This window comes from Nelumbo lutea, chromosome 6 (genome assembly GCF_056320005.1).
Source record: "Nelumbo lutea isolate HS-2025 chromosome 6, American lotus-T2T, whole genome shotgun sequence".
NCBI lineage: Eukaryota > Viridiplantae > Streptophyta > Magnoliopsida > Proteales > Nelumbonaceae > Nelumbo > Nelumbo lutea.
The window spans coordinates 25,122,668-25,145,355 of record NC_142689.1 but is presented as its reverse complement, the minus strand read 5'-3'; the positions used below and the strand labels follow the sequence as shown (position 1 = coordinate 25,145,355).

Genomic DNA, 22,688 nt, shown 5'->3' with positions numbered 1-22,688 from the left:
ACAGGTGGGGCTCAACACAGACATTACCTCTCTTCAGCTAATGCACAGTATTTTCACAGGTTGGATAAATGCATTAAGAGTTATCAGTAACAAAGATAGCATGCTATATTTTCTACAGAGGTTGTATCCTCTTCTACATGATTTGGAAAGCTAGAACCAAGATTATCTTTGAAAAGGTTTTTCTCTCTCCAGAAGAATTGGTTGTTAAAGCAGAAACTTATCAACCTCTCCGCATTCAGTCAACCCAAACTACTATACAAAATCATTCATCAGATATACATAGAACTAGCTACTTATGTGTTGATGGCTCTTATGATCCAATGACAGGAAATGCAGGATGAGCTTTCATCCTCCAACTCAACTCAGGTCAAAACCGTGGTTGAAGGAAAGCCTTTTTGAGCAACATCAACCTATGATGCAGAAATAAGAGCTCTTAAGGAAGGTCCGGAAACCGAAAGCAGCTTCAAACAAATCGTTAGCCTATCTAACTATATACAGTGACTCTACCAAGCTGATAAGTATGCTAAATAGTAGGAACTAGCCATTGGAATAGGTAGAACGACTTCAATGGAATCACATTATGGAATTGATCAGATCTTTTGATTTCATATCTTTTGCTTATGTACATAGATCAAGAAACCAAGATGTTCATATTTTAGCATATACTGCAAGGATAAATGATCATATCCTATAATCAGGATGAAACTCCTTAGGCTGCATTTGGAAACGATGCAAATGGAGTGTAAATCCTGTTTCAAGGTAAATTTGCACTATGGTTCACTTTTGCTTGTGTTTGGTAACATTACATTTATGCATTAGCAAATGACAGACCAATGCATATTTATATTGATAATAAGATGTAAAAGTAAATCAATAAAAATATGTAAATTTGCATTCAAGTGGGCTTTTGAATTGATGATTTTCTGGCCGAGCCAATGCTTGTGCAAACGGGCCTGAGCCGGATAGGTGGGTCGGATGTTTGGCCACTTATTGCACATTCAGTTCATGTTACTTGTCTATTTAAACTTTCCCCTTGTTTTGATAACTAGTGCTTTTTCACTTTTCCAGGTATGGCGAGCTTGGCCTCCATGATGTCTGCTGAGTGGAGATCTGCCTGCAAGAAGCGTCGAGCTGAGCGTAGGCTATCATGGGGAGCTTCCTCTTCTGGGATTCCCCCCATTGTTGATCTAGAAGGGGAGGGGGACCCAATGCTTGCCGAGTCGGGTTCTACTGTCCCTGAGCCTACATGGGAAATGAGCCCTTATCTTTCTAAAATTCCTCAATTTACTCCTTGTATTATGGATGTCAAGTTGATTGACTAGCTAAGTGATGCGCGGGTGGCACTCCAGATCGGTAGGGGGATACTTCTTCCGGTGGACATGCAGCGGATCACTGAGATGGACCTTGTAGAGGCTGGAGATCGGATGACCCAGTGTATCATGTAGATGCAGCTTTTTCTCTTGTAGAGGCTGGAGCTCGGATCACCAACATTCCTCCTTTTACCCTGGTTCTTTTTTCTCTTGTAGGCGAACTCTTATGGCCAAGCTTTGCTAGATCGTGCCTATTCCTATCAGAAGGAGTGAGCTGGCCTACAGGTCAATGTCAGGTTGTTGTGCAGAAGCTCAGACTGGACTCAGAGGGGGAGCGCGGAGAGCGTCAACGTTTGTAGTGCGATCTGTCCAAGGCGAGGTCGATGTGTTCTCAGAAGGAGTGTCAAGGGGCTGAGCGAGCTAGGGCGGAGGTGGTGGCTTCTTACCCGAAGTCTCTTGAGTATGAAAATCAGTGGGCACTAGACGGTGTTCCTTCAATGAAGTGGGGCTTCAAGCTGTGCCGCCACTATCTCAAGTCTCTCTACCCCGATATTGACGTCAACTCCATCACTTCTCGGAAATGCTACCCGAACTTGTCACCCAGGTGGATGAAGAGCTGCTAACCTTGGAGGAGGAGGAGGAAGACGACGAAGAGTAGTTCAATGGGGGAGAGGGCGAGGAGGCTTATGATGGTGCTGACGGTGACAAGTAGTCTGCTTCTCAGCTTGGCTGAGGGATCTGTTATGGTATCTGGTGGTTCTTCTCTGTTGTTTCCGAGCGCTTTTCAAGTCTTGTCAAGATTTTGGGCCTGCATGCCCTACATTTGTCTGAACTAAAGAAATCCTTTTTTGTAGTAAAGAAATTTTGTTTTTCTCGATATTCCGTGCACGCCTATTCTATGTCATTCAGTCACGTCGTATCACTCCAGGTTCACTGGCTGCCTGCCGAGCTATTTTTTGGCACTAGCGAGCTATCCGGATCCTTGTTTATGCATAGTATCGTCGTAGATTATCTATGTTCCAAGCCCAAGGAAATTTTTCCCTTCGAGTGTCTCGAGCTCATATGTGTTTCCACCAAAAATTTTAGAAACCCTGTAGAGTCCTTCCCAATTCGAATCGAGCTTCCCTCCTCCTGTCTCAAGTACCATGATTTTCCTAAGCACTAGGTCATCGACCCTGAAATTTTGTTTCTTAACTTTAGCATTATAGTATTGTGCAACACGTTGTTGGTACGCTGTAGTCCAAATGTAGGTGAGTTCTCTTATTTCTTCTAGTAGGTCGAGGTTAGTTCGCAACTCTTCCTCATTTGTTCCTTTGGCGTACGCTTTAGATTGCAGGGTTGGAATTTCTAATTCTATTGGTATCATGGCTTATGTCCCATAGGTCAAGTTAAAGGGTGTTTCACCGATTTCCATTTTGGAAGTGGTCTGATAGGCCCATAGCACGCTAGGTAGCTCGTCTACCCATAGTCCTTTGGCTCGAGATAACCAGGCTTTGAGTCCTCTTAGTATCGCTCTTCGGCCTGCCCATTAGCTTGGGGATGTTCCACCGATGTGAATCTCTGTTCTATTCCCATTTGATCGCACCAATCTTGGAACTTAATGTCTTCAAACTGTTTTTCATTATCGAATATTAACATTCTTGGTAGACCGACTGCACACTATGTTTCGCTAGAAAAAATTTTGGACGCTACGAGCTGTTATTATCACTAGGGGTTCTGCTTCAACCCACTTAGTGAAGTAATCCACAGCTACTACCAAAAACTTTTTTTGCCCCTTGGCCAGTGGGAAGGGCCCCAATAGATCTATGCCCTACTATGCAAATGGCCATGGGTTGGTTAATTATCTTAGGTCAGCAGTGGATTGGTGTAGGATGTTCGTATGTTGTTGGCACTAATCACACCGTTGGACCAGCTCAGATGCGTTTGCTTTCATGGTGGGCTAGTAGTATCCTTGTCACAGGGCTTTCTAGGCGAGGCCCCTGCCCCCTAGGTGTCCTCCACAGAGGCCTTCATGGATTTCTCGTAGAACTTGATTTGCCTTAGCTTGTCTTAGTCATCGTAGGTAGGGCATTGTGAAGGATCTTCTGTATAGAAACTCGCCTACTATTACATAGCGAGTTGCCTGTCACTTTATCTAGCGAGTTGCATTTCTTTCTGCTGGTAGCGTGCCGTGTTTTAGGTAATTGTAGAGTGGGTCAATCCAACTTGGCTCAGCATTAGTGATGTTGGTGACCTCCTCATTTGCTTTTTCTATCGAGGGTCGTGGTAATTCTTCTATGTAGATGGCTCGTTTTGTCGAGTCTATCGTACATACTAATTTAGAGAGGGCATAAGCCTCTGTATTCTTTGATCTTGGAATTTGTTGGAGATGCCACGATTTGAAAACTGGCAAGAGTTCTCTAACTTTGGTGAGGTATTCTATCACTGAGGAGTTTTGAGCCTCATAGTTTCCATTTACCTAGTTTACGACGAGCTGTGAGTCGTTGCGTATTACCATGTGTTTGGCTCTTACTTCCTTTGCTAATGCCAATCCTGCTAGTAGGGTTCGTATTCAGCTTCGTTATTTAATGCTCGGAATAGAAACCAGAGTGCATATTCCAGCTTTGTTCCATAGGGTCCGTATAATATTAACCCAGCTCCTCTTCCGCCTCGGTGAGGCGAGCCATCTACGTGAAGTATCCAGGTCTCCTCATCCCAGCTCGCTTCCTCGCGAGGTGGGGGTGCCGCGCTAGATAAGGCTTCCACTGTTAGCACCATATGTCCAAGTGATGATGGTACACTCAGCGATAAAATCTACTAGGACCTGCGCTTTGATTGTTGTGTGCGGCTAGAATCGGATATCATATTCACTGAACTCAATTGCCCATTTGGTGAGTCTTCCTGAGATCTCAGGCTTCAGGAGAATTTGCTTCAGCAGTTGGTCTGTTAGCACCACAATGGAGTGTGCCTAGAAGTAAGGTCACAGCTTTTGAGCCACTAATACTGAGGCGAATGTTAGCTTCTTGATGTTTGGATACCTCATTTCAACGGCCTGGAGTACTTTGCTAACATAGTATACGGGTAGTTGTGTTTTGTCTACTTCTCTGACAAGGACTGAGCTTACCACTTCATCACTTGTAGAGAGGTAGAGTTTGAGCTCGTCTCCCACCTCTAGCCTAGTCAGCGAAGGGGGCGAGCTGAGGTATTGCTTCAGTTCGTCAAAGGTGAGCTGGCATTCCTTGGTCCATTCAAAGTCTTGGCTTCCTTAACCGTCTTGGGTTAAAGAATGAAAGACACTTACCAGGTGATTTGAACATAAACCGGTTCAGGGCGACGATTCGTCCTATTTTTTGGTTTCCTTAACCGTCTTGGGTGGTCTCATATCTAAGATCACTTGGATTTTTTCTAGGTTGGCTTCTATACCTCGCTAGCTGACGATATAGCCCAAGAACTTTCCTGAGGTCACATCGAAAATACACTTGTTTGGGTTTAACTTTAGGTTGTGTTTTCGCAAAACTTCAAATACAAGATTTAAGTCGGAAACCAATTCTTTTGAAAATAGAGTTTTTACAACCATATCATCAACATAGCATTCTACTTTATTACCAATTAACTTTGAAAAAACACAATTCACTAATCGTTGGTAGGTTGCTCTAGTATTCTTTAAACCGAATGGCATGATCTTGTAACAGTATAGACCTATCTCGGTAGTAAATGCGGTCTTCTCCTGATCTTCAAGGTCCACAAGGATTTGATTGTATCCCGAATAGGCATCCATAAAGTTGAGTAGTTCGAATCCTGAGGTTGCGTCCACCAAGTGATCTATGTTGGATAGGGGGAAGTTGTCTTTTGGGAAGGCACGGTTTAGGTCCGTAAAGTCTATACACATTCGCCACTTACCGTTTGTTTTTGTCACTAAGATTGGGTTCACTAACCAACTCGGGTACTAGACTTCTTCTATAAAGTTCGTAGCTAACACTTCCCTACTTCTTCGTTTACTACGTCCCACCTTTTCAGGGCAAGGTTTCTCTTCCTTTGCTGGATTGGTCTAACTGTAAGGTCTGAATTAAGTTTATGAGTTATTAGTTTAGGGTCTATTCTAGGCATTTCAGTTGCCAACCAAATGAAAGCATCTAGATTTTTTAATAAAAAACTTACCAATTCGGATCGTAGGGGATCTTTTAAGTGAGCTCCTACCCATAGCACTTTCTCAGGGTCGGTTTTGGAGACTTGTATTGCTACCATGTCCTCAGTCGAGCGATCTCTTTCTTTAGTGTTTTCTGGTGGTGGGTCCAGGTCGATGTTGACTATCATCTTTTCATTACCTTTCAATGAGGCCACGTAGCACTTTCAAGATTCTAGTTGATCACCACACAACACTCCCACCCCGGTGTCTGTTGGAAATTTCAATGCTAAGTAGTATGTGGATACTACAGCTCACAATATATGTAGAATTGGTTGTCCCAAGATTGCATTATAAGGCAATGATGCCGCTACTACTAAGAAATCATGTTCTAGTCGAACTATGTAGGGCAGGGAGCTGGCTTCAATCGGTAACCTAATCCTACCGATCAGGCGAACTACTTCCCCGTTGAATCCTACCAGAGGTATATTAGCAGGCTGCAGGTCAACCTTACTCAACTCCATTCTCTTAAAGGCCTTGACAAATAAGATGTCAGACGAGTTGCCTGAATCTACCAAAATATTTTTTACCTTGAAATCATTGATTAGCAATTTTACCACCAGTGCATCATGATGAGGGTATTGGATCCCCTGCATGTCATCCTCTATAAAATAAATGACCTCTTCCATTTTTGGGCATTTGTAGGGTTGGTCATCCTTCTATTCCAACTCTCGTGCTGTGTTTCTCCCAGCAAATGAGGTGCATCCTGCTATAATGGAGCCCCTTGTGATTGTTCCCCTAACTTGTCTCTTTGGGGCCTGTTGGATTCTAGCCGGTGGTTCCTACTGCCTATTATTCTGCAGTGCTTCCTTATTGGCTTCTGTTCCTTGGGTCCGCTCATCCTTGATGAAGTATTTCAGGTAGCCTCACTTGATAAGGTCCTTGATTTCAATTTTTAAGTTCCAATAGTTCTTAGTGTCGTGCCCGTAGTCTTTACGGAAATGACAATGCTTGTTTGGGTTCTTGGTGCTGGGTTCTCTCCTCATCTTGGGAGTCCATTTCATATAATCATTTGATTGGATATGCATGAGAATTTCCTTTCTACGAGCATTCAGTGGTGTAAATATCCTGTTGTATGTGGGAGGCATTTCCGATCGTTGTCCTGCTCTTATGTTTGATGATCTGCTTTTTTGATGCGGCGAGCTATTGTGCCTTCTCCTTGGGGATCTACTTTTTATGAGGCGGTCTACTCCTTCGCCTGGTTCGACTAGTGCTTGCTTCTTCATCTATTTGTTTCCTTTTTCCTATAATCTCAATCTCCCCACCTACTACTTCTTCCACCCTAATGTATTCGTGGGCGATGGTGAGGAATTTTTCCACAGTAGCTGGAGGGTGGAGTTCTAGCCCCCATTTCAACTTTTTGTGATTAACGCCTTTCTTGGCTGCTATCAATTGTATAGAGGGATCCAAATCAGGGATCTGCAACCTTTCCATGTCGAAGCGTCGAATGTATTCCCTAAGTGGCTCATTGGACTTCTGGACTATGTTGAACAGGCACATAGTTGATTTAGAATGCAACGTTCTTGTGATGAATTGGTTGATGAAGAGTCAGGTGAACTGGTCCCAATTTTTTATGGATCCTAGAGCCAATCCCAAATACCATAACCAAGCCGCTTCTTTTAAAGTGGTGGTGAATGCTATGCACATACTAGCATCATTAGCTCCGTGAAGGAGAATTAAAGCTTGAATTCTATTAACGTGCTCCACCGGATTCGACTTCCCTCAATAAGATTCCAAGGTAGGTACTCGAAAGTTTTTGGGGCGTGGAGCTCTGAGGCTTTCTGGTGCAAGCGGGGTTTCCCTAGTCAAACTAGGTTGATTGGATAAGGAGATTATTCTCCCCGTTGTCACGCTACCTTCTCCTGGTTGTGCTTCGCCCCTTGCCTAGGCAAGCCATGTCTTTCTTCCTGCACGATGCTTTTTTTTTTCTTTTGGTACCCTTGGTGGAGCTCATTGCATTAGATTCAACAGGGACTTCTGCCTGGCTTTCCGTTGGTCCTTGTTCATCCGGTGCTACAATGCCTTCTTCGTTTGGAACGTGGATCTGGCTGTGCTCTCGTGATTGAGGCAAGCCTTCTTGATTCTGGTGGTTGGATAGGGGGTTGTTGATTGTCATGAGGCTAGCTGCCCCTGGGTGCTGGTAGTCCGGACATTTCCGGGTGCCGAGGTTGACTCCGTTGCTGAGATTGCAGGTGGGGTTGTTGGGATTGTTGACGAAACTGTTGCTGGTGTGGCTGTTGTTGGGACAACCGCTGAGGTTGCTGTTGATGTGGCTGCTGGGATAGTTGTTGTTGTTGTCCAGTGATAAATACAAACCGATTTTCCCACGACCGCATTTGTTCAGTCATGTTATTGACACATCGCACATTAAACTGCCACACATCTACTACTGCAGGAGGTACTATTGGTTCCATAGATGGGTCGGGATCTGGCCATTGATGTTGTTGGTGGATTGATTTCCTGAAAGTGCCATTTAGAGAGTTTTCTTTTTTGAAGTGAGAGATGGTAAAATAAGAGGTAAATAGGAGGGAACACTAGCTTTTCATTGTGTTTACCACAAATGGCGCCAATTGATGAAGCCAAAAATATGCCCACCAATAAATGAGGCACAAAATCTGTTCACTCCCTCATATCTGATGAAATGGCTCGAACTGAGTTTAGTCTACAGTCATGAGTCGAGCTATAGTACCAAGCTATGAGGCCGAGTTGGATGTCCGAGCTGAGAGCTGAAAAGGAGGAGAGGTTAGAGTGCCTAGGTAAATTTTTACCTAGGGGGACACTCCAATGCTTAAGTTAGCGAATGATCCTTTATGAGAGAGAATAAGAGAGAGTGAGAGCTTATGTGCGCATACCTTTTGGAGTGGTCCTGGGGTCTTTTTATAGCTACTCGAGGTTTAGGTGCTGCCAAGTTAGTTGTTTGCTAGATCCATGCATGGTTACAGGTCACCTGCTGGTCTGGAGGTGGTCAATTCGGTGGACCGTTCTCTGTGTTGCGGTTACAGCGCTTACGCGGGCATTGTTTGCGGGGCTATTGGAGGATTGAGCTCGCCCTAGTTCGGCCGTGTATCTGATGTTGACTGCCACGTGTTACTCCAGCGAGCTATTCTACTGTATTGGACTTTGTGGGCCGAGCTTGCTCTAGCTCGGCTTTATACCTGATACTGACTGCTACATATCGAGCCGGCGAGCTGTCTTACTAAGTGGGACACTGCGTCACTGACAACGTCCACGTATCCGTCATCAAGTGGGATGACCAAAATGCCCCTCATCATCTTCTTTACTTATAAGTTATTATTTACGGAAAATGTTTTCAATGCACGGTGGATGTGCATGTGAGGCGCCCATGTGTAAGGAGCAGATCCCGTTCCCATTGAATGCCGTCGTTAGGGAGTATTCAACAGAGTGGAGGCATTTATTATCTAGTTAGGTCATCGAATCAAGATAGAAGAAAAGGAGAAGAGAAAGAGAGCAAGAAAAAGAGAGATTAGATGGAGGAGTTGATAGGCTACCTCTAATTCGGTGGCTAAGTCTAAAAACTTTGATAGTGAACGATAATTGCAGTTAAATCTTAATGACGTGTTGCCCTCTAATTGGAGGATCCATATAAAAGGTTGACGGACGAATTCATAACATGTGAATTCACCGAGAATCGTACGATACTTGCCTATTTGTAATCCACCTCAGAAATCTGAATTACAACCTCTCCTAATCTATAGCATACAGGCAGAATTCAGTCCATCCCTAAAAATCTTAACTCCACCCTTGGGTTATAAAAACCTCTAGAATTTAATCAGTGAAAATCCCTACGTAAATTTGAAAAAAGGGTAACACATTTATTTTTACAATAAAAACCCCCTCAGATGTTAAATCAGATGAAGAAGGAATTATATTATCAAAATATGAAAATACCCCACTAAATTTTCTCTATTTTTATTTTTATTTTTCACGACTTCTTCACACGCAAAAACAACAAATCCTATTAAAAAGAACAGAAAATGTTGCCCCTGCAATGGCACCGAGAGTTGAGAGCAGTTGGTCCTAACCGAAATGTTGCCTCTGTGGCGCCATCTCCAGCGGTGTTTAGTAGCATTGCATTCCTTGCTGGCCTTGGTGGCAACACCGTTATTCAGAACAACGGTAACACAACCTGGTCAATGGCGGCAACAACCTTCCATTTGTCAATGCCGACCAACTACTAGGCGGAGCCTCTGAAGAAGCTCATGTTTGGGACAATCACCGCGATCGACGATGAAATAACTAAAGGACATGAGCTGGGGTCTTCCGTGGCAGGGACAATCACTCTTAAGAAGCTCATGGCATTGTTCCATGGCGGTGATCTTGAGGATGACACAATTAGCTTTTCCGGTGTCCACCGAACAGCAGCCCCAGAGTGAGGCAGCGACAAATATGAGAATGCAAAAGGATACGCCACGATTCAGACCCTTCATCGGTCCAATCAACACACGATCGATGGCGACAAAATTGTGCTTCAGTTCAACGTCTACCTTGCACAAGAGTGTGTTTGAATTGGTTCTTTAATCTTGACTGGGTTACATCGTGTTTGAGGGAAGAATAGGTCTACTTAATCCATGGATTCAGACCCAGATTTATCCATGCAAATTAAAACATAATATGGTAGAGCTGATAGTTGCCCGACTTATCAACTGTGCATGAGTTGCTCCAGTTGCTACCCGAAGGACTCGTGTAATTCTCTCCGATAGCCTAGTTGGGTTAATTCCTGCATCATTATTGCTTACATAAGTGATGAGCTCCACAACAATTGATAGTTTGATATATGCTAATAATTAAGAAACGTTAATTTATCTTCATATATGCAACATTACCGATCTGGAGGATGTTCACTTTATAGCTTCAATGGTTGAATGAGAACTATTAATGTCTATTGCGATTGTTCATTTGTACCCACTACAATCAGATTCTTAGACTCCCATTGTAGCACATACCTCTCCAAGTTGTCCTCAAGTCCCTCCCAAGGCCTTATAAGATCTTCCTTTCCGAAACCAATTCCAGAAATCAAGATGTTAACAGCTAGACGTCCTTAACCTTCCTCCACCTTAAAAGCATCAAATCTACACTCCCAACTATACCATCGAAATTTGTCACTGAGTTTTATCAATAAATTGTAACAGTGCCTTTTAGGGCTTACCCATCAACCGGAATTTCAACCAAATAATCAGATATGATCTATGAACAGCCTCAAAGATCCCACAAACACCAAGAAATGCAGTCACAGAGGAATCAAGGTGATTTAGATTTGTAATTTCAAGAACAAGGGCATTACAGTAAATAGGAGCCGATCAAGTACGGTGATGTATTATTTCTTGTCTCCGGCGAACTTGCAACTAAGCTCATAGCACCGTAAGATACTGCTACGATATAAATTGCGGAGCATCTGATGTTTAGAAAAGCTTGATAAAATAAATTAGAAAAGAATAATTTGAACATTTAAAAAATTTTAAACAATCAAATAAAATCTTTTTCAAAGTTAATTGAAGGAATGATAACGCAAGGGGTCTTTGTCAAACGGCCAAAGTTCAAAAAGTCTTTATTGCGAAAAATAAGTGCAGGGGGTCTTTGTCACTGACCATATTACGGGGTCCGTGTATAATTTACCCTTCAATAAAATATCAGTTGATTAGTTATTAAGTTGTTAATATTATATCAGTTGTTAGCAATCCTTATTTGTTTATCAAAAGCATCGTCAATTGTGAATCGATACGTTGACCCATGAGAGATCGTGATCAAACATTGAATAACATGGCAATTTCTATGATACCATAAAGCACCGCCCTCGATACCTAAAAGTGTTTAAGCGATGAGCCGATGCGATGGGTGAGCTTGAATGAAAAAACACAAGTTGATTGGTTAGTGGTGGAGGCTATTAATATGTAGATTTTCCCTTAATATGTCATCAGGTACCATACCTTTCTAGTTCGTAGTAGCCTAGTAGGATTTTCATTACTCCCATCTTCCATCGTGTCGAACTGACTGTGACGTTTATGGCTGTCGCGGCGAGTGGATTACAAGGGTAAAGGGGCTCCTCCCGCAGAAGCCAACCTAGTAAATAGTTGTAGTTCACTCTCGACTTAGGGCTGCAGTGTGCAGCTCTGCTTAAGAGTTTTAAGCAGCAATGGCGGACGTCAACAATTCAGTGCAATCACTGGCGTCGCAGATATGTGATCAGATAAGCAGCGTCTTCTCCCGGGCCAGCAATACAACTTCGGCACTAGAGGTGGTGGTGGAAGAGATCGCAGGGGCGGCCGCCCGAAGTGGACGCGTGTTCGTGCATGGCGTCGGTCGCGAAGGTCTGATGCTCAAGGCCCTTTGCATGCGCTTGTCCCACCTCGGTCTCTCGGCCCACTGCGTCGGCGACATGACCACACCTCCCATCTCTTCTCCCGACCTCCTCGTCGCCTCTGCTGGCCCTGGTGGGTTCCCCACCGTCGACGCCATCTGCGGGGTTGCTCGGTCCAACGGTGCTCGTGTCCTGCTCCTCACCGCCCAGCCGGAGTCAGGGTCGGCCGTTCGACATGCCACCACGATTGCTTTTCTTCCCGCGCAGACCATGGCAGACGATCATAATGACCATAACCGTCCTTCCGGCACCATGGGATCTCGGCCTTTACTTCCGATGGGGAGCCTCTACGAAGGAGCCATGTTTGTGTTGTTCGAGATGGTGGTGTTCAGGTTGGCGGAGGTTCTGGGTCAGACTCCAGAGGCAGTCCGATCCCGTCATACCAATCTCGAATAGTGAATAGTATCTCTCACCGTATGTATATGGTATATACTGGTACATTTGTCGTCCAATAAAGGAATAATCTCGCCAATACCAGCCTCATCTTCACCTTAGAAACTGGTATTGAATAAATATTTTCTTGTCTTGAGTAGGGAGTAGGGAAGAAAGAGAAATGGGGTTTCGGCTTTCTTGTCATGAGTTTCATTCATTGTGACGGGCATCAATAGAAACTGTAAGAAGGCACCGTTTACTTTAAAAACTCGTATATCTCAAAAAAAAGCTGGTAAATAAATTATCATCCTGCTAGTGACAAGATGACTCAACCCAATAACTCATATAAGAATATGGTTAAATACAGGAATACCAACTAGCAGGCAACAAATGACAAACACTTTGCAACTTCTACCAATCTCTTCAGAAGTTCCATGTGCGTATGGATCACTGAAGTTCAGCTTCAGCTACCTGTTCTTGTATTCCCAAGTTGCTAGGTGTAAAGCATGCTGACCATATCATGGAGTTTCTCGTTTTCACCAACACAGATCTTGCAATCTGAAACCATTTCACTAGTGTGGAAATAAAATCAACCCCAACAGTTTTGAATCACTTGAATTCTCAGATGCCAGTGACGTAATTCTATATCTACTTCGTTATTGTCTCTTTCACTCCATTCTCCAATCACCCTTGGGTTGTAAACTAGTAGGCCACCTTAAAGAGGAGGAAACAAAATCATAATTGAGCACCTTTATCTTTGTTAAATCTCAGACCCACTCTAGTAGAGAGAGGCACTAAGATGGAGACCAGAAAACAGAAGAAATCTTGAAAGCAAGCCACAGAAAGTTGAAGTGAGGCAGATCTAATGTCACTGAAATCTAATTCAAACTGAATCCACCAAGATGTTGATGATAATACTTACTACTCACGCCTCAAGAAAAAATGGCATTAACGAAGGCCCCAGCATCAAATGGTTGGAGATCTTCCAACCCTTCACCAACACCAACAAACTTCACAGGAATGCCAAGTTCATCTACAACACTGACCTGAAAATAGAAATTACTCTTACATTACCACGAGTCTAAATAGCTTTTGTTATGTTATGCGATGCCATTAGTTTTAAGATCATTCAAAATCAGAATTCTTACAACTCTAAAGGTGTTTTGAAAGAGTACAATGGCTACATCCCTAAAAAAATTTAACCATTACCACACAGCCACCTCGTGCAGAACCATCAAGTTTGGTCAAGATTAATCCTGTGATGCCAACCACCTGCGGTAGAATTTTTAAACCATTTAGTTCACGGCATAGCACCAATATATGCGCAAAGTTATATTAAAAAATCAGTATGCTTGTTGGAAACCTTCCGAGCTTGTTAAAAAGCTGAAAATGCAAAATGGTGGCAGATGAGAATGAGTTCAGATTTCATTTATAGTTGGAATTAAAATATAAAGCAACATATCCAGGTTGAATAAGTAGCTCAAAACTTCTCAACAAAGAACCCCAACTGTATGAAGTTGACTGCATGAAATCTGTTTTGACAATTCCACTTTGTCTAGGGTCATATTCATGATTAAATTGCAAGTCCTCAAACAAATTTTCTTACCAGTGCATTGATTGGTATTCCATGCATTTCCCAAACCATCTTATCCTATTTTCCTTCGTTTTCTCACTTTTGGTGCTGCTCCTAAATCCCCACGAATGCGCTTAGTTCTGATCCTATCCTTTATCGTTTTACCACTCATCCATCTCAATTAGTAGAAGAAATAAAGCAGAACCTTATTTAGTTATTTATAATTGTAAACTTGTTTCTTAAAGAAATAAGGAGTGATTTGGGCACATACCTAGTGAAAAGACAAAGAAACCACTGTCAGTAATGTTAGTCAAAACATGGGAGTCCTTTTTTTTTTGTCTTTTAAAGTATATATTTTCATCAATGATTAGGGGGTTCTTTTATAAAAAAAAAAAAAAAAAGGATGTGCCGAAATCATTAAACAGAAAAGTTCTACTCGGTAGCTAACATCAAAAGGTAAGCAAATAGTTTGGTCTGCAGCACTTCGACTGTTTTTACCCAAGTAGCATAACAAATCACAACAGAGGGGCTGATTTAAATAAAAAATTGGATCATATGACAGTGCATTTGTACTTCCTGATTTCGGAGAGAGTCAGAGACTATAAAGATCCCTCAATGAAAAAGAAAAAGGCACAGAAAAATGATCTTATAAATTGGCAAGTGACATTGGTACAAACTTAAATTACATGGATGAATAGTAACTTATCTAAATGTTGAATTAAAGAAGATAGTCAATGGTAACAACTTATTAAAATGACAAGCATAGCATTAGTACAAATAAAAATCACAGGAATGAAGAACAAATAATCAAATGAGAATTGAATAGTTTAGTCTGCGTTTGGGAAGAGTGGAAATGCCTGTTCAATGCATATGCACTCAGGTTCAGTTTTGCAGATGTTCGGTAAGAATGTATTTGTGTAATGATACTGACAGCAAGCACGGATTCCAAGACATGTATGCATCAAGTGAGAGAAAATGTTTGCATCCAAAAACTGGATGCGAACTTTTGCACTCAAGTTGTTCATTGTAAAAAAGGCGGATTCCAGTCTCAGGATTTGTGTTTGTACCTATCACACCTAAAATTCATTTGGCAAGAATACAAAATTATCAGTACAAAACTAAACCAATTTTGCATTTTCTGAACCAGACAATTGTATTTGTACTGATCATTTTTGTATTTGTACTATTCCCAAATGCAGCCTAAGTATCAGAATGCTGAGGGGAAGAATGAAATATTATAGCATTTGAGGTTGGGAATATTACATCATTAAATTCTCTCGCTTGTGGCAGCATATTCAAACCAGTTGTCCCATCAAGGACTAGCAGAATCTCCTGTAAAATTTGTAAAATGGTTATAGATGATCCAAGATTATTAGCATATACTACGATGACAGTTTGGACTTGTGAATGAAAAAGAAAATTTCCATCCAGATGGTAACATGAAAGTTGTGTGAGAATTTTTTTCCCAACATGAAGAGCAATATGAAGAATCAGTCTCAAACAAGGATAAGACAGAAAATAGCACTGAATTGAACTCATTATTTAGGTCATTAAATTTTGAACAAACAGAAATAAATAAATAAATTTTATGGACCAGAAAGAAGGAAGCATATCATCATTCACCTCGTTTCACCTATCGGGAGTTGATTACAAGAAAACCATTTTACTCAATCTGATACACATTTTTTTTCACAAAAACTGGTTTGTCAAATATTATATCATTACCTAAAGCCATAACTGTAGAAGAAAGAGCCAAAAATCAATTACTGGCGGCGCCAGCTTTTTAATTTAAATAGTAGGGTGGCCAAAACATAATAAAAGAAAGGGAAAAGACAAGAATGCCCTTCTGTGGCATATAGTACAGATTACATCAACTTTTTTTGTCAGAAACTTCAACATGCACTAAAAACTTCTTTCCAAGTGGTATGTTAATTAATCTTCATCTGATGGAAACAAATGACAAATTATTTTACACTACATTTCTTTACATTGTCATTAAGGTACTATTCCATCACAACATTCATATTCAACTTCATTGCTCCTATTCTTGCCACTCATCCACCAAAACTTTTTTCTAACATAAAATTATCCCTTACATGGACAAACCAATTCAATAAAGCATGACCAGTTTAATACATGCCTTATAAAACTATTTGTTCATTTCTTTTATTTGGTATGTGCTAGTCAAGGAACATCCCTACAGAACATCTGAACCTAGTTCACTCAGCTTTGATTCCAGGGGCACCATCCTCTTGAATCTCTTCCTCATCGGTTTACGAAGTCTCTTGGTTATCAATCTTAAACAATTCCCTGCTTCCACTCTCATATCCAGTGTAACTATACCATGCATATTCATGCATATTCTTAGTATGCTATTTGAGAATAAATTTAAATGTTAGGTTGGAAATCTACTACTAAGAAAAAAATAAAGAAATAAAAAACAGACAGGGCACATATTACAACGCATATAATAGTATAATGTTCTGCAGAAAGACAAGACATTCATAGTAACTGGGCTGCTCTACTATCAACCTCTCCTTTTCACTCCCAACCTCCTATTAAAATCTCCCCAAGACAAGACTGTGAATTTATTCTAAACTTCGATGGCAGTTTTAGGAGAGCCACTGAGGACAGATCAAAGGCTGGAATTGGAGGACTGATTCGAAGAGCAAATGGAGATTTGGTTTGGGCCTATAGTGTCCCAGCCAAGGCAGAAGATGCTTCTGATGCAGAGGCAAGGGCCCTCTTGGAAGGCCTCAGAATCACCAAATTACAGCAGCTCAGCTGCATTGCAGCAGAAGGTGATTTGAGAAATGTTATTAACTGGGCTTCAGGACAGATTGTAGACCCGTGGAAGCTATCCCATCTGTTGTTAGAAATCAGGGAGCTTGCCTCTTATTTACACTGCAGTTTTAGATGGATTCCTAGAGAATTAAATCAAGTGGCTGATAATCTAGCTAAATCTGGGCTGAGAAGGGTTTCTTTGTATAGTTCCAATACGCTGTCTCTTTGCTTTTGTTGTGCTTAAAAGGCTTGTACATCCTCTCGTGTACATCCCCCCCCCCCTCCTTTTGAATACTTGATGAATTCAGTTATCTTCTCTCAAAAAAATGTTCTGCAGAAAGACAAACAACCAGCAATCATATTTCCAAATAACTTCTGGAATGAAAAGTTGTCAAAACAATAATATCATTCTTGGGTCATCCATGAAAAAATGTTGTCTTATCTCAGTGAAATCCTTCTATAAGTCTATGATGTGCCCTTCTCAAGATACATTTCCATGGAAATGGATTTGGGAAGCACATGACTCCTCAAAGGTCTTATTCTTTATGTGGATTGCAACTTTATATAAGATTCTCACTATTAACCATCAAATATCTAGGTATGGGAAAACAAGGAATAGATGAATAGTGTAATTTTATCTAAGTGAAATTCTATAAGTCTATGTTTTGCCTATCTCAAGAAACTTTTGGAAATGATTTGGGAACTATGATAACTAGATATAGATATGGATATAGACACAGATACAGGAATGGGATATGACTTTCCATTTCCTAAAATTCTGGGCATGGATATGGATTTGGGTATCCCATATAATGTGCTTATAATGTGTTCATATCTAGTTTTCGAAGCAAAATGTCATTTCTCAAGACTTATGTCTTGTCAAATTTAATTAAGTTTCTAAAATTTCAGACATTTTGGTAGTATAATTTGTTAATACATACCACTTTACATAAATCTAGAAGTATTCGTGCAGTATCATGTGTTTATATCTAGTTTCTAAAGCTAAATGTCATTTCTCAAAGGTTCCATGACCCTATTAAATGGACTGAGATAGAATGTATATAAAGATGCAGGAAAGTTGAGCTTACATTTGGTGCACCAGAAATAATTTTACCAATAGCTTTCTTGCATGCAACCAACTCTTCCATCAAGCTGTAATTAGTGTGTAGACCTGATGATACAAATTACTATCCCATTAAGAAACCTATCAGATAAGCGAAATTAAAAAAAAAAAAATTGCTACCTATGAAGTTTTTCATACGTACGGCCAGATGTATCACATAATACTACATCAAAACCTTGCTTTTTCCCTCTCTTTACAGCTTGAGAAAGAACTGCCATAAAAAAATGAAGATTATTTATTACTACCACATTTTGGAAATCTATAAAAGATGTACTGACCTTGGATAAACATTTCTTAAAAGACTCCCATTGTACTCCTATAATCTTTTGCTGCCTACCTGAGGATGCTTTGGCCTTCTCTCCTTCACCCACAACTATCTCACATCCAGTCCTCTCAGCCCAGACTTCTAGTTGATCACTAGCTGCTGCTCTAAAAGTATCACCAGCTGCCATTAATATCTAGAAAAATTAAAAAGCTAAATTAATATTTGACGACATACTTATATTGATATGTCATTGTTTATTTAATCTTCAAGCAAGTATATAAGACACCATTCTTATTATATTGCAAAGTAACATGCAATGTGATATAAAAGTACAATTGCAAAAGGTCATTGTTCAAACCTGAACATGTCAACATCTTACAATTCTTACTGATTCGTACTTGTTGTATTTGCTTCCCCTAAAGGTTAGAAAAATAAATAAAAATAATGGTTGTATTTTCTGGTACATCATTATCATCAGATTAGTCTTTCTAGTAGGTAACCTTAATGCTCTCATCTCTCAAATCTATTTGGTATTTCCTGAATAAAAAAGGGACCCTTCCTGTGCCTTTCATAAGACATTTTTTCCCAGTATGATAAACACATTAATATACTAGTCTGTGATTTATGAATTATATATAGCTTAAATTATTTATTTTTATTTTATTGATAAGTAGATTATTTACTTTTATTGTTATCATAGTTCAAGTTTTAAAGTCATATATGTAAGCATATCATATTAAGGCATTCCAAAATCTCTGAATCGACAACTGCTTAAGTTAGTTTCCCACAGACTTTTTGGGAACAAGATTCCATTGCGATCAAACTTCCCCAATCACCAAGTTCAATCTCAAATAACATAGACTTAGTTACTTGTAGAGTGGATGCAAAATTAATGAGTCAAGTATAAAGATTAGAGAATAGTTACTATGATACCACATGCATTTCAAAATTTAATTTTCAAATAACAAGGGATGCCTCAATGGAATTTTCTGTTTTATATATAGTTCAGTTTCTTCTTTACTCTTTTATTTTATTTTATTTTTGGGGGGTGTTATGCCAGGATTGTATAATTCAGTGTCTCCAGTGTCATCAAGTTCTGATTTTTTTTTTTTTTCATTTCAATAAGCTAGTTTTCTAAGTAATTGAATTCAGGTGAAACAAGAATGATAATCTGTATCTGGTGCTCTAGAATGGACACTTTCCAATTTTTGCATTTTAGTAGAAGCCAGGAATCTGAAGCACTGCCGCAGTTAGAGCATCTAACCTTAGTTCCTTCTTTCTTTAGTCTGTGAGCAAGTTTTCCTGCAAAACATAATTGTGAACGGATTGCTCGAAGAACATCAATTTATTACAATTAAAGTGCCATGACAAGAAAGATGAGAACCTTAAATTTTAGAAATAGAAGCCAATGGATAACTCAAACATATTGATTTCTAGTACATTACCAAGAGACGTTGTCTTCCCGCCTCCATTCACACCAACAATCATGATTACAGCTGGTTTTCTGTGAATGGGAGAAAAAAGATAAAGACAACAATAAGCTGCTTAGCACAATAAAACGAGAAAACCCATGGAAACGAAGATCAAACCTGAATCCCAGTTGAAGTTCCGTCTTATTCCCTTTGCTAGTCAGCAAATCAAGTACACTCTTCTTCAAAGCATCCTACCAACAATACATCCCAAAGACTTAACATGACGACAGATAAACAAGTGTTTTCCTTCTGTAATGCAAATATGGTTCCTAATTACAAACCGGACTACCTTTATCTCACTTCCTGACTTAAGCTTCCCAGCTAATATATCCTCTCGCAAGATTTCCACAATCTTAATTGTAATTTTGGGCCCAAAATCAGACACAAGCAAAGCCTGCAGTAAGAGCTATGCTATCAACCACCGTCTCTAGGAGAATTCAATTGGTTTCCCAAAACTTAAAAAACCAAATCGCTTGCAAACTAACAAATAGTTCAGAATCGTGGTGAGAGAGAGAAAGAGGACCTCTTCGAGTTCGTCCAACACTCGATCTGTTTCAGCGAGGTTCCAGTACGTGAGGAGTTCGTCGATAACAGCAAGGTTGTCTCTAGTTTTGGAGAAACCAGAGAAGATCTTCTCGACATCGCTCTTCGCCTTCTCCTTGATCAGACGTCCAAGCCTGGTGAAGAACCCGGTCTGGCCGGCGGAGCACTTGAACCGGTTGGTACTGGTTACTGAGTTCCCCGCCGGCGGGGCCCAAGTTCGCGGGAAATTCAAAACAGTTGGTTGCGGAGACGCCGGTAGCTTGGAAGAAGAAGGCAAAGGAATGGATGGGTGGTAATGAAAAGGAGAAGACGATGCCATCTTCTTCCTCCCTCTCCTTTTCTCTCTGTCTCTCGGTTTTAGCTGTGGGGAGGAGGAAGGGATTTGAAACGCCGGACAACGCCTCATCTTCGAAAAGAGGCGCAATACCAAAAAAGCTCCTGGTTGTTGCAAGAAACTACAAAAATGACACTATTCACTATTCAGTTGTGAATTTGTGATAACAGCTGAAGTGACTGAACTGAAGTGGCTGGACTTGGTCAGTTGGTTGCGGACCTTGTGGTTGTTGTTCCTCTCTCGGCTCTCGCAAAGCGCGAAAGTGTGAGTCAGTCAGTCAGTCATTTGCATCAAGGACTCAAGGTCTCTATTCTCTAAGGTCCGAGTCTCTCAGACACAAAGCTCAGACCTGAATATATGTTTTTCTGGAACTAAAATCCAGAGAGCAGGAACCCTAACTCCCCTGTTTCATCAGTTCGAACAAGAACAAATCAAGGAAAGTAGGGATGATTCTGAGTTGTCATTGACTCATTGTTGAGAGGAGAGAACCATGATATCTTTTTTCCTCCGTTACGACAATCTTATACTGCAGGCCGCACTCTCTCTATGCGTCACAATGTTCATCAACTTGCTTAGGGTCCCAACTAGATTCCTTGAAGGCCTTCACACTTATATTCACCCTGAGAATCTTGGCAACGACACCAATCAATCCGGTTTCAGAGCAGCCATTCGGAGGCCCCAAAACACTGAATCCTCTGGTTCTGGTCTTGAGGGTTACAAAAGCCTCTCTTCAAGGGATAATGTAGAGCAGAAAAAGAAGAATCGAACCAAGGAGAAATTCGAGTTCGACGAAAACAATGCCCAGATATTCAGATTGCCTCTTGTCGATAGCCATCTTCAATCGCGTCTCTACTTTCCAGAGTATCGAGACGCTTTTCTTTATTCTATTGTGGCTCTTTCTAGTCTTCTGCTCCACTGTTTCTTACACGTACCCGAGGGTTCTGGAATGCTCGTTAGTGGAGCTGTAGTTCCAGTTTTGTTAGGGTTTGTTGCAGTTTGCAAGGTGTTGGTGTTGCTCGCTAAGGTGTCATTTGAGAGATCTGCATCGAAGAGATCGGAGAAGCAGATAAGCATTCTGGTGGGGTTTTTGGGGTTTCTGTTAGTGCTTGCGATTGTTTCAATGATTGCACCTTCGGCGTTTGATTTTAAACTCGATTCGGTGGATGGGTTCGGCCAAGTTTCTATTGCTGTTCTTCTGGGTTGCCTTACGGGGTTTCTCTTCATGCCCGCTACGAAGAGTGCCCGATCGTTTTGGCTTGGAACAGATCAGCTTCGTTGCAATTTGTCAATAATTTCTTGTGGTTGGGTTACTCGAATGCTTCTTCATGTTAATTTGCTCTTGATTATATTCACGTCAGTGCTTTGGATTAATCCGCTGGCGGAAATCCTAGTTAACAAGAGGAATTTCGATACCAAAGTTGGCTGTTCGAGTCCGGCAACTGGAAATGCTGAAAAATTGGCTGGTAATGTGGGAATGGCGCAGTCGGATTTCACTAAGCTTAGGCTTTGGTGTTTGCTGGTATCGGGTTTGTTGCAGATTGTGATGCTGCGCCCAAACTTGCAAATGCATATGAATGAAGCAGTATTATCTTGGTACCAAAGGTTGCACGCCAGTAGGGTTCCGGACTTGGATTTCAGTAGGGCAAAAATCTTCTTGCATAATTATTATCTTTGTTTGGTCGTTTTGCAGTTTTTTGCACCGCCAGTACTGGTACTTATCTTTCTTGGACTATCTAGGATTGAAGGTGACTTATTTGGAAGTATTCCATTTGTATGCAGTTTTGTACCTTGTTCTGCTTTTGTAAAAGAAGTGGCCTTGTTTATTGCCTGGTGGATTGTCTTTGTTTGGGTCATTTTTACTTCATCAAGTCTTTTGTTGTATCGTTGTGGGTTCTCGTATATTTCATGACAGATTTGTTCTTGCTTTTTGGTCTTTACTATTAGGCTATTGGGTTGGATTCTTAATATTTTCTGAATGAAGAATTTTGTGCTTGTACGAACTTCTGTCAAGTGTTGCTAATTATGAATTTCCTACTTAAAACTACATAATGCATGCAGTTTTATGTTCATGAAGTTGCACATCTGGTCTTATTCATATATTTGCTAGAAGATCTGATTGATAAAACCTTGCTTTATTTTATTAATAAAATCTTGGTCATATATAATTTTGACTTTAACATTTAGTTTTTAAAAGAATTGTTGTGTACAACTACAACATTTGGTTTTACTCATTGACCTGGCATATATTGCAATAGGAACACCAATTCAACATACAGAAGAAAATAAGTCCCAGCAACAAAATCCTTTGTTGGTTTACAATCAGTTATTATACACAACCAATTGGTAGGACCTGTTTTTCTTATTCTCACTAAGC

At 40.7% G+C, this 22,688-nt stretch overlaps 3 protein-coding genes across 4 annotated transcripts; 2 read left to right on the top strand and 1 right to left on the bottom strand.

Annotated features, from left to right (window-relative positions):
- The first annotated feature begins 11,519 nt into the window (after positions 1-11,519).
- On the top strand, positions 11,520-12,361 carry LOC148848021 (Sugar isomerase (SIS) family protein). The gene has a single exon (XM_088949024.1). The coding sequence runs from the start codon at positions 11,624-11,626 to the stop codon at positions 12,242-12,244; it is 621 nt and encodes a 206-aa protein (XP_088805150.1). The 5' UTR covers positions 11,520-11,623; the 3' UTR covers positions 12,245-12,361.
- A 114-nt stretch (positions 12,362-12,475) lies between these two features.
- On the bottom strand, positions 12,476-20,443 carry CPFTSY (signal recognition particle receptor protein, chloroplast (FTSY)). Of its 2 annotated transcripts, XM_088949022.1 has the most exons (12): positions 19,961-20,443; positions 19,727-19,831; positions 19,555-19,628; positions 19,411-19,469; positions 19,230-19,267; positions 18,038-18,158; positions 17,843-17,911; positions 17,666-17,748; positions 15,057-15,125; positions 13,430-13,492; positions 13,143-13,266; positions 12,476-12,934 (listed from the first exon to the last, which is right to left on the bottom strand). In XM_088949022.1, exons 1-11 carry the CDS (start codon positions 20,384-20,386, stop codon positions 13,153-13,155), a joined length of 1,221 nt encoding a protein of 406 aa, XP_088805148.1. In that variant the 5' UTR covers positions 20,387-20,443; the 3' UTR covers positions 12,476-12,934; positions 13,143-13,152. The 2 variants fall into 2 exon arrangements, with proteins under 2 accessions (XP_088805148.1, XP_088805149.1); XM_088949023.1 differs by lacking the exons at positions 12,476-12,934; positions 13,143-13,266; positions 13,430-13,492 and adding an exon at positions 14,410-14,869 and having other exon boundaries at positions 19,961-20,401.
- Positions 20,444-20,472: 29 nt separating this feature from the next.
- Positions 20,473-22,393, top strand: LOC148848019 (transmembrane protein 161AB protein). The gene has a single exon (XM_088949021.1). The coding sequence runs from the start codon at positions 20,805-20,807 to the stop codon at positions 22,221-22,223; it is 1,419 nt and encodes a 472-aa protein (XP_088805147.1). The 5' UTR covers positions 20,473-20,804; the 3' UTR covers positions 22,224-22,393.
- Positions 22,394-22,688: the final 295 nt, after the last annotated feature.